Source organism: Ammospiza caudacuta, chromosome 22 (genome assembly GCF_027887145.1).
Source record: "Ammospiza caudacuta isolate bAmmCau1 chromosome 22, bAmmCau1.pri, whole genome shotgun sequence".
In the NCBI taxonomy this organism is placed as follows: domain Eukaryota; kingdom Metazoa; phylum Chordata; class Aves; order Passeriformes; family Passerellidae; genus Ammospiza; species Ammospiza caudacuta.
Window position 1 is genome coordinate 8,560,595 of NC_080614.1, and position 12,347 is coordinate 8,572,941.

Consider the following 12,347-nt stretch of genomic DNA (forward strand, 5'->3'; position numbering starts at 1 on the left):
GCAGTGTAATTTGTTCTGTAAAAATGGCAGGAAAACAGTCAGAGTGTTAAACTTGTCCTTTTCCTGCCATCCCACTGTCCCAGGGGCAGGGCAGAGCCTGCTCCTGGTTTGCAGCAGCTCACACAGCTCCATCTGACACTTTGCATACAAAAACAAAAAAGGTTTTTAATTCTCTGTACAGCAAATAGTTGATAAATTCTTTATCATTCCAAGGAATCCAAAGAGTTTGATATTCCATAAGCAGTCCCAGGTACCAAAGCACCGATGAAGAATTCAGTTGCACTATTGGAGATAAAATCTAAAATGCCAAAACCCAGCTGGGAACAGGAGCAGGGGCTGAATCCAGGGCTGGCTCAGTGCTTCAGTCTGATCCTCCAGGAATAAGTAGTGAGGATTCTTTCTTTTTTCTTCACTATGCAAGTGTAAGTTCCTTCATTAATTGCATTTGCAATGATGCTCATGTGATCTTCATTGAGGGATAAATACCCTGGGTAGGAATATTCCAGAAGCTCCTTGTCTTTATACCAGCTGGCAGAAGAAAAAGAATGGAAGGTAAATATGAATATTTATTATTTCTAATAAAAATACAGTTATTACAGAATCTTAGTTATTTCTAATAGCAATATTATTAGTTACTTCTACTAATATTAGTTATTTCTGATAATAAATTTTGCTGAATAAGTGTAGAGTAGAGACTTCAAAACACAATTGAGTTTTACTCTTTATTTCAGGTGGATAATTATTAATAATCATAATCATGAGTCATTTTGGAATTTGAATATCTGAAAGTTGATGGGAATTTGGGTCCCCATGGATTTGAGCCAACCTAAATTTTAGATACATCCAGAACCTGTGCATGCTTCAGTAACAACCAACTAATTAAAACCTGAAAAGGTAAATTTAAATTTTACAGGTTTTTTTCAGAATATAAAGAATATAAAAATTTATATTTTAAAAAGAAAATTTAAAAAATATTAAAATACTAAAAATAAAATTATAAAAAATATAAATAGATATAAATATATAAAGCATATAGTATACAATTATTATATCTACATATTTATATTTGTATATATTTATTATTTATAGATATTTATTAGACTATATATAATATCTATATAATATGTATACTATATATAATATTTATATTATAAAAATATAATATAATATAATATAATATAATATAATATAATATAATATAATATAATATAATATAATATATGGTTTTATATAAATATATAAAATTTTAATAACTATTTTGCAGAATTTAAAGAATAGAAATATTCAAGCCAGGGAATTCAGTTTGATAGTAGGAATTAGCTTTGTGCTATATATAATATATATATATATATATATATAAAATTGGATTTTATCCTCCTTGAGCTCCAGATTATAAACTCCATTTTCCTTCACCCTATTTTTATGATTTTTCCTCCTGGATTTTGGGTGCATGTGAGGTTTCCTGGATGGGCAGAGCACTTACTGGACTTTGCCTTTTTTGTGGATGATTTTCTGCCCGCAGCGGAAGGTGACGTTCCTGCCCTCAGAAACCGTCTTGGTTTTGGTCCTTGGTGGGGGCAGAGTGGGGGGCACCGTTGGAAATGGGAATTCTGTGCAGGGAGAGAAGGAAATGCAGCAGCTCAGGAGCTTTGTCACCCCAAAACCCTTTCACAACATCATCATTTAAGCAGATTTTAAAGTATTAATTTAAAAGTGCCTCCTCTGGCTGAGCAATTCTTGGATGGACAAACAACACGATTGATGTGCAAATATAAAAATTTTGTGGTGTGATAAAAATCAATTTGTTCCTTTCACAGCTGTGAAAGAGGATGTGAAGAGTCCAGTGTGTGAAAAGCCTGTGGAATATCTGGGTTTGTAATTATCTAATTGCATCTTTCATTAATGTGGCCCTAAAAACAAAACCTCTCTGTGCTGAAGATGCACTGGTTATCCAGGACATCCTAAGGGATATTTTTTATTCATTTTTTTATTCCAGCATTTTTTATCTGAGCTCAATTTATCTACCACAGCTGCAGCAGCTTGCCCTGCATTGGTTCCTTACCTGGATCCACAAGCTGGTGCTGGAGAAGGTGATTAACACCCTGTACTAATCACCTTTCTGGGAGCAGCTCCATCCAGCTGTGCTGGGGATGTTTCTGTCCTGTTTAACCCCGTCCCTGCAGCCCCTCTCCCTGCCTTGCTATTCCCTGCCTCAGCTAAAGAGAGGAATTAAATTCCAGAGACGAAGCTGCCTCACTGGTGTCACTGATCCCTGGTGTGAAATGAAGATTTTCCCTGTTCCAGCCTCACTTTTCCCTCTTCCCTGTGCACTTTTCACTTTCCCTGTGCACTTTTCCCCCTCCCTTTGCACTTTTACCTCTCCCTGTTCACTTTTCCCTCTTCCCTGTGCACTTTTACCTCCTCTTTGTGCACTTTTCCCGTTTCCCTGTGCATTTCCCCCCCCCCCTGTGTATTTTTCCCTTTCCCTGTGCACTTTTCCCTCCTCCCTGAGTATTTTTACCCCATCCTTGTGCATTTTCCCTCCTCCCCAGCCCTGGTACCGTAGCAGAAGTCGCAGGTGGCCGGGCAGTGTTTCTTCATCAGCTTCCTGCGCTCCTCACAGAATCCTTTCTTGGCCCACCCTGGGCACATGAATAACCTGTCCTTGCAGCCTGGAACAGGAGAGGAGCTGTTAGAGAGGCTGAACGACCAGCCTGAGGTGAAATGTCAGAAGGAGCAAGGTGGAGCTGGGATGGGGAACTCTCTAAGGCAGGAGTGTCACCACATTTCAGAGAAAAGTTCTTCCCAATGAGAGGAATGGTGGATTTGTCTTTCTGCTGGTAGATAAAACCAGCTCTGGGAGATAAAAGAAACAATGGGAAGGATTCCACTGATTGATGAATGGAAAGAGGTATTTGCTTTTACAAATAAACTTCAGGTTTGCTGATAAATGAAATTGGACATTGAGAGATGAAAGAAACAATGGGGGAAACCCCTAAATTCTGTAAGAATTAAAAATGAAAAGGGAGGGTTGTACATTAGAGGAGAATCTTTGGGATCAGGAAGTCTGAACCTCTCAAGTACCTCAGAAATGGGGGAAAACCCCTAAATTCAGTAAGAACTAAAAATTAATAGGGAGGGTTGTACATTAGAGGGAAATCTTTGGGATCAGGTGTTTTGGGAAGCCTGATCTCTCAAGTACCTCAGAAATGGGGAAAGAGAGAAGGGAAATGTGGCTGGAAATTGGGATAAAAAGGAGGCTGCATCCTCCAAAAATTGGAGAGACCCCAGGGGATGCCCCATGGCCTCTGCCTTTATTGGAATAAAGCAAAAAAGGGACTCCTCTGTCTCCTTTTTGGACATAAACCTCTGATGTTTGTGGATTAATTTTCCTAACACCAAGAATATTTCTGAGCTTCACATTCTCTGAACCTCAGAGAAAGGAAAAGCAATTATTATCTCATTTGCTGTGCCTGTGTTTGAGCAAAAGTAGAATGCAATGTGGAGATTGTTTACCCAAAGTGATGGGGTTTTGTTTCCTTGGCCTGTCAGGGCCTAGGTGTGTGTGTGGACTGAGGGTGACAATCACAAGATTCTGGGCAGTTGATGCTTGGCAGATTCAGTTTAGATGTAATTTAATATAATATAAAATAATATAGTATAATAAAGTCATTAATTGGCCTTCTGATAGCAACGGAATCCTCCTCATCATTTCAAATATCCACGCTACAGGAGCCCGAGCTGGGATGTGACACCAGCACTGCTCCACAGCATCCAGCTGCCACCTGGGGCAAACCCTGCCCACACGGGGGTCGTGTCTCACCGTAGAGCCTGTGGATGCCCCACACCTCGTCCTGGGAAATGCTCTTCCTGCCCGTCAGGGTGGCGTTGATGTGCATGAGCGCGCGGGGGTTCAGCGAGTGCATCAGGCCCAGGGCGTGCCCGATCTCGTGGGCAGCCACGTGCACCAGGTCAGTGAGCCACACTCCTGGGGAGGGGAGAGGAGAGGAAACACCTGGGACTGTGCACAGCAGCTTCACACACTGCTCTGCCTGCTGTAAAACCACAGCAAAGGCTCTGGTGCCTCGGGTCTGGCTTTTCTGTTGTTCGGTGCTATACTGGTGCCTCACTCAGATTTTGGCTTTTCTATTTTCCAGATTCTGAACTGATGCCTCAGGTTTTGGCTTTTCTATTTTCCAGATTCTGAACTGATGCCTCAGATTTTGGCTTTTCTATTTTCCAGATTCTGAACTGATGCCTCAGGTTTTGGCTTTTCTATTTTCCAGATTCTGTACAGATATCTCAGATTTTAACTGTTCTGTTTTCCAGATCTTGTGCTGATGCCTCAGGTTTTGGCTTTTCTGTTTTTCTCATTCTGTGCTGCTTTAATCTGAGGGTCTGAGCTTCATATCAGGGGATGGTGAGCTCTGTGCACAGAGCAGGGAGACAAAACAATTTCTTCTTTAGATATAATTAGAGCTAACTCATAACTCATAGATTTATATATTGAGTTCAGAGCCTGGACCCAAAAACTGAGCAGTGATTCCACACAATGATGGCACTGATGAATCCTGTGCTCAAATTGATGCCTCAGGTTTTGGCTTTTCTATTTTCCAGATCCTGCACTGATGCCTCAGGTTTTGGTTTTTCTATTTTTCACATTCTGTGCTGATTTAGTGTGTGGGTCTGGGTTCACATTATGGGATGGTGAGCTCTGTGCACAGAGCAGGGAGACAAAACAATTCCTGCTCCAGCTGGGCACCAAGGACAAATGATCCAAATCTCAGCCCAGGAGCACAAACACCGTGGGCTGGAGAGAGAAAAACAAGGGTGGGACTGCAGGGGCTAAAGCTGGGATGAGACAATTCACTCCAATATGTAAATGAACTAAAATTGATAATTTTGTGACTGACCATCCATTTTTTGGGACCATTTTGGTTCATCCTGGGTTCATTTTGGGACCGTTTTGGTTCATCTTGGGTGCAGCCCTGGCTGGGCTCTTGTACTGCCCAAGCTGGATCCATTGAGGACTTTTACTAAATCCCTGCTTTATTCTTTAACTCTGTCCAAGGCCAACCTTCACAGTGAGAGCCAAGAGAGAAACTGCTACCACCAATTCCTTTGGATGTTCAAGAACTTGGGAGCAGAAGTCCAGGAGGATTAAAAACCCAGCCAGCGATTTCCATGTGGTTCTGACTCCCAGCAGCAGGACCCAGAGCAGTGCCAGGCTGCAGGAGAGCTGCTCTGGAGCACCAAGCTTTGACCCACTGAAGCCTCTTGGCAGCATCCAACACATGGATTTCAACAGAAGGATGAGGCTGAACTATCCAATAATTTCACTAATTCAAATAATTCCAGCAAGAAATGGAATTTCCACCACTCAGCTGGGGCTCGGGGCAGAGGAACAACAACTTCCAACCCCACAATAAACCCCCCAACAATTCCTACTGCCACTTTCCCAGCTCAGGCCAAGCCCAGGCTAAAATCCAAACCCCAGGCACTCCACGTTCTCCCTGTGCTCACCTTTCTTCCAGCTGAACCTGGTGTTGCCCAGGATCCAATACTCGTGGTCATCGAAGTGGATTTCGCCGTGGGGAGGGAAGAAGGCGTGGGCCAGCTCCCCCGTGGTGCCGTCGAAGCAGTGGTGGGTCAGGGACTCCAGGCAGTCTGTGTGGTTGATGGAGTAGAAACCTGTGGGGAAAAGCAGCAGCTTGAGGGTTTTCTGTGCCCCTGGGGGTCAGGGGAGACAGGGAAATCCTCAAAAATGTCTCAAAATGCTTCGTCCAATTCTCAGACATAGCACTGTAGCACTCACCACCTTAAAACTGACTAAAAGACTGACAATCCAATTTGAGTACATCAATAACCCCTTAAGCGACAAAAAAATTAAGTACTCTCAAAAAATTAGTCAAAAAACAGTTGCAGAAAAATCACATCAAACCAACAATCAATCCCTAAGATTCCCCACAAAAAAATATGTCATCCACAGAAATGTCATCAAAAACTGTAATCCAAAAAAAAATCTCAGTGTTCTCATGTTCATGAGTAAATGTGGATTCTTGTTCTGTGGCTTTCCTCACCTGTGGATTCTTATTCTTATTCTTATTTCTTATTTCTTATTCTCATTCTCATTAATTCTCATTCTTATTCTTATTTTTATTTTCCTGTGGCTTTCCCCACCTGTGGGATCCCAGGAGCAGAATTTGAGGGTTCACTCCTGGCAAAAGCCTGAAGCTTCACAACCAGTGTTAATTGTGACATTTAATATTTCCTGGAGAACAAAAAAAGGTGGTTTTTTTGCCTGTCTAAAGGCAAAGGAGCCCCAAACTTTACCCAAGCACGCCCCCAGCCCAGGAGGGCTCTGCTGCCTCCAGATCCTGCCTTACACCCTGGAATTGCTGGAATTGCCCCCCCAGCAGCCCCCTGGCGGGCCCCGAGGGGCACTCACCGATTTTGAGGTCGCTGGGCAGCTCCAGGGGCACCTCCCTGAAGCTGAACGGGGACACCTCGCTCCACATGCGGAACGCGGCCGCCAGCCCCCGGCGCGTGGCCCTGGCGCTCAGCAGGTGCCGGGGGAAGGACAGGATCCTGCAGGACACACGGACACCCGCGGGGTCAGCAGGGCAGGCAGGGATCAATCTGACTCCGTGTTCCTAGAAGGCTGATTTATTATTGGATTGGATTGGATTACACAGCAGGGACACACAGCACAGCCGGGGTCTTTATCAGGGGCAGGGAGGAATGATGCATTGGCTTCAGGTTCTCAGACAGCTGATTATTCTATTCTATTCTATTCTATTCTATTCTATTCTATTCTATTCTATTCTATTCTATTCTATTCTATTCTATTCTATTATTTTTGTTTTCTCTTCAATTCCAATTCTCAGTCTTCATCTTATTTTTCATTCTATTCTATTCTATTCTATTCTATTCTATTCTATTCTATTCTATTCTATTCTATTCTATTCTATTCTATTCTATTCATTTTTGTTTTCTCTCCAATTCCAGTTCTCAGTCTTCCTCGTATTCTTCATTCTATTCTATTCTATTCTATTCTATTCTATTCTATTCTATTCTATTCTATTCTATTCTATTCTATTCTATTCATTTATTTTTTTCTCTCTCATCCTAATTCTTAGTCTTCCTTTTATTCTTCATTCTATTCTATTCTATTCTATTCTATTCTATTCTATTCTATTCTATTCTATTCTATTCTATTCTATTCTATTCATTTATTTTTTTCTCTCTCATCCTAATTCTTAGTCTTCCTTTTATTCTTCATTCTATTCTATTCTATTCTATTCTATTCTATTCTATTCTATTCTATTCTATTCTATTCTATTCTATTCTATTCTATTCTTTTATTTTTTCTCTCTCATCCTAATTTTTAGTCTTCCTTTTATTCTTCATTCTATTCTATTCTATTCTATTCTATTCTATTCTATTCTATTCTATTCTATTCTATTCATTTATTTTTTTCTCTGTCATCCTAATTCTTAATCTTCCTTTTATTCTTCATTCTATTCTATTCTATTCTATTCTATTCTATTCTATTCTATTCTATTCTATTCTATTCATTTTCTTTTTTGTTTTCTATTCCATTCCAATTATTATTCTTCCTTTTATTCTTTATTCTACTCTATTCTATTCTATTCTATTCTATTAATTTATTTTTTCTCTCTCATCCTAATTCTTAGTCTTCCTTTTATTCTTCATTCTATTCTATTCTATTCTATTCTATTCTATTCTATTCTATTCTATTCTATTCTATTCTATTCTATTCATTTATTTTTTCTCTGTCATCCTAATTCTTAATCTTCCTTTTATTCTTCATTCTATTCTATTCTATTCTATTCTATTCTATTCTATTCTATTCTATTCTATTCTATTCTATTCTATTAATTTTCTTTTTTGTTTTCTATTCCATTCCAATTATTATTCTTCCTTTTATTCTTTATTCTACTCTATTCTATTCTATTCTATTCTATTAATTTATTTTTTCTCTCTCATCCTAATTCTTAGTCTTCCTTTTATTCTTCATTCTATTCTATTCTATTCTATTCTATTCTATTCTATTCTATTCTATTCTATTCTATTCTATTCTATTCTATTCTATTCTATTCTATTCTATTCATTTTCTTTTTTGTTTTCTATTCCATTCCAATTATTATTCTTCCTTTTATTCTTTATTCTACTCTATTCTTTCATTTTTGTTTTCTCTTCAATTCTAATTCTCAGTCTTCCTCTTATTCTTCATTCCATTCCATTCCATTCCATTCCATTCCATTCCATTCCATTCCATTCCATTCCAGTTATTATATTAAAGAACTCGGCAGGGACCCCCAGCACACCTGGGGTGTTTATCAGGTGCCCCCTGGCAGGCAGGAATGATGAATCTGACTCCATGTTCTTAGAATACAATATAGAACATCTGACTCCATGCTCTTAGAAGGATGATTTATTATTTTATAATATTATATAATATAAAAGTTATTATATAAAAGAGCACAGCAGGGACACACAGCACACCCTGGGGTACTTTTGAAGTGCCCCCTGGCAGGAAGGAATGAATCTGACTCCATGTTCTTAGAAGGATAATTTATTATTTTATGAAGGAATGATGAATCTGATCCACGTTCTCCTGTGGCTTTCTCCACCTCTGGATTCTCATTGTCCTGTGGCTTTCCCCACCTGCTGCTGACCCCACGGGATCCCAAAAACCACAGGGCCAAGACCCAAAAGCACTGGACACACCAGGAGAATCCAGGCCCCAGGATGGTTTTGGATAGAGCAGGAGAAGGCCCCAGGATGATTCTGGGGCTGTTCCAGTTCTTACTTGTAGGTGAGGTTGAAGTGGTCCCACCTGAGGTGCCCGGGGGTCAGGGTGTAGCGCCGGCTGCGCTGGGCAGGGGCTGGGCTGGGCACAGCTGGGCCTGGCACATCTTCCTTAAAGACAAAACACGACATGGCAGACACTCCAGGACACCCAGGACAGCTGATGCCTTGAGATTTAGCCTTTATATTTATCCTTTATATTTATTCTTTATATTTATTTAGCCTTTATTTCTCAAATGCTGCACTGCATCACTCTGAATTCCATAATAAAGTCTTGGGCAGTGTTTGCACATTTTGTCAGACACAACAATTCCTCCAGGCCTGAGATCCAAGGACACCCCACACAGCCTCAGGCCCTGAAAAGTATAAATAAAAGCATAAATAAAAGTATAAAATTAAATTTCGGGGGAGAATTGGGGTAAATGATTTCATTACCTGAAGCTGCAATTGGAGGATTAACCCCTGATATGTAAAAGGACCAAATTTCAATTGTGTGAACAGCTTGTGACCATCACCCACCCTGGGCTGGAAACCCAGAGGTTTCTGAAAACCCTCAGAGGTTTTTCACTGCCCAAGGGGCACCTCTTGAAGGCCTTTAGTAAATCCCAATTTATTCTCTAAAAGCCTCTGTTCTGCAGAATAAAAACCTCCATGTAGCAAAACCTGGGGCTGGGAGCAGCTCTGGCTCTGCCTGAGGGGTACCCAAGGGATGAGACCAGCCCAAAACATCCTAAAACATCTCCAAAACAGCCCAAAACATCCCAAAGCAGAGAAAAACATCTCAAACCATCTCAAAACATCCTAAAACATCCCTGCATCATCCCAAAACATCCCAAACCAGCCCTGCATCATCCCAAAACATCCCCAACCAGCCAAAACCATCCCAAACCAGCCCTGCATCATCCCAAACATCCCAAAGCAGCCCAAAGCAGTCGTGCATCATCCCAAAACATCCCAAAAAATCCTCAAAACATCCTTGCACCATCCCAAACATCCCAAACCAGCCCCTCTCCTCCCTGAAATGCAGGAATGAGCCCTCAGGAGGCTCCTGGCCACAGCCAGTGCTGCAGCTCTGCCTGGAAAGTTCTCATTTCCTCCATCACTGCCCAGAGTAAATCTGAGCAATGCCTGGAACAGGGAACTCTTTGTGCACGGAGCTCTGAAATGCCCCCAAAGCCTGGAGTGCCCCTAAAGCAGGGAACAGCCCAGGACCTCCTGGAATTGTGAGTGACACGTCTGGCTCCAGCTGGAAAAGCCTTTAAAACCTGGAGGGAAATGAATGGAACCCAATCTGGGATTTTTTGGGAGTTTTCCAACTCTGTCTCCCCCTTTTTGGGGCTAAAACATTGAAAATTGGGCTCTAGAGGCACCAAGGCAGTGGCCAAACCACATTCCTGGTGTCACCAGGGCCTGGAGAGCACAGGAACTTTCCATGGCTTGAAAGGCTGGAAAAATCTCCTGCCCATGGCTGGCAGCCCCATTTCCCTCTCTTCTGACCAAATCTCAGCATTTTCCTCTCCTCCAAGGAGGGATTTCAGATTTTCCTGCAGCTGAGACCAGCAGCAGCTTTGTGAGGACAGACATTTTGTGCAAATTTTATATATATATACACACACACATATATATATACATACATTTATATGTATATATATATATATATATATTAATATAGCAATATAATATAGCTATTTTACATTTTACATTTCATATTTTAGATTTATATTACATATTATAGATTGCATATTATATATTACATTTTATATATTATCGATCATGCATTATAGCTTATAGATGATATACAATATGCATTATATATAATGTAATAGGTAATATATATTCTATTACATACATTATACATATAAGAGATAATATAGAATATGTATTATCTATTATATATATTTTATAAAATACATTCTATATTAGAATATAGAATATATTATACTATATTTATATAACATATAATATACAACATATAATATATAAGACATTATATATCATATATTGATGTATCATATATTGATATATCATATATTATTTGTTCTATTTAATGAAAATAATTATATTCCAGCCCAGGGGGAGCCCTGAGCTCTCCCAGCCCCTGGGCACCAGCAGAGAACAATTCCAGCCAGGAAGAGCCTGCTGGCTCCTCCTCCTGCAGGGAACACTGCAGCCCCCGGGGAGAAAAGCGGCTTTATTTTCTATAACTACTGAGAATAAAAGCTTCAGGGCTGAACAGACAAAGCGAAAAAATTAAAATAATGTGTGACTTCTGCTTAAAATCCAAAGCAGAGCATCAATCACTGCTGGATCAGACGAGCTGCAGGGCTGAGCCCAACCCTCCTGCCTGGGCTCTGCTCGTTTTAAATGAAAATATTTGACATTAAAACATTTATCTGTTCAGATACTTCAGATCTATTTGTCCACAGACCTATTGAGATTAGACATTTAGATATTCATCTAGTCAGATCTTTATCTACTTAGATCTATTTGTCTCTATATCTATTGAGATCTCTTTATCTATTTAGATTAAATATTTTGACATTTATCTATTAAGATATTTATCTATTTAGATCTGTTTTGATCTATTTGTATTTATTCAGGTCTGTTTAGATCCATTTGTCTATAGATCTATTTATCTATTGAGATTAGATATTTAGACATTAACTGTTTGGATACTTATCTATTTAGGTTTGTTTAGATCTATTTGTCTCTAGACCTATTGAGATCTATTTATCTATTAAGATATTTATCTATTTTGATCAATTTGCTTCTATTCAGTTCCGTTTAGATCTATTTGTCTATAGATCTGTTTATTTAGATGTATTTATCTATAGACCTATTACACATATTTATCCATTTAGATTAGACATTTGTCTATCTATTTAGGCATTTTGACCTTTAGCTATTTAAACCTTTAGACACGTAGATATTTAGGTTTCAGCCTCTAACCAGAGCACACCTGCACCTCTCTTGGACACCCCCTCCCCTCCCAGGCATTTGAGGCTCAGCTCCCTCCTCCTCCTCCTCCTCACCTGAATTTCCTGCACTGCAGCTCCAGCTGGAAATTCCACAGCTGCCAGCACAGCCAGGATGGGGAACAGACACAGAATCCCCAGCGAGGTCCTGCAGCCCCTGCTCCTCTTGTGCTCCAGGCTCGGGGAGCTTCTCCTGCCTGCAGGGAGCTGCTCAGCCCCGTCCATGCCTTCTCCGGGCCTTTGGAGGAGTTTTTGGGGTCAGGAACTCAAGACATTCCCTGCACAGAAAGCATTTGTGATCCTGGAGCTCACGTTTGTGAGCAGCTGCTGCCAGAGCTGTGCACACACAAGCAGAGGAGTTTCAAAATGCCCTAAAAAAAAAAAAAAAAAAAAAAAAAGGAAAGGAAAAAAAAAAGGACTTTTTTTAAAAGGAAAAAAAAAAAAAAAAAGCAGACTTTACATTAAGCCTCTTTGCAATGTGCCAAAGATTCTCTCAGGCCCTGCCAAGTGGGATCGAGTTACTGCAGCTGAAATTTG

At 40.2% G+C, this 12,347-nt stretch overlaps 1 protein-coding gene across 1 annotated transcript; it reads right to left on the reverse strand.

Moving 5' to 3' along the window:
* Positions 1-238: 238 nt before the first annotated feature.
* MMP23B (matrix metallopeptidase 23B) lies at positions 239-12,082 on the reverse strand. Its single transcript, XM_058818867.1, has 8 exons — positions 11,868-12,082; positions 8,837-8,946; positions 6,449-6,588; positions 5,524-5,691; positions 3,824-3,988; positions 2,562-2,672; positions 1,484-1,610; positions 239-528 (listed from the first exon to the last, which is right to left on the reverse strand). Exons 1-8 carry the CDS (start codon positions 12,033-12,035, stop codon positions 354-356), a joined length of 1,164 nt encoding a protein of 387 aa, XP_058674850.1. The 5' UTR covers positions 12,036-12,082; the 3' UTR covers positions 239-353.
* Positions 12,083-12,347: the final 265 nt, after the last annotated feature.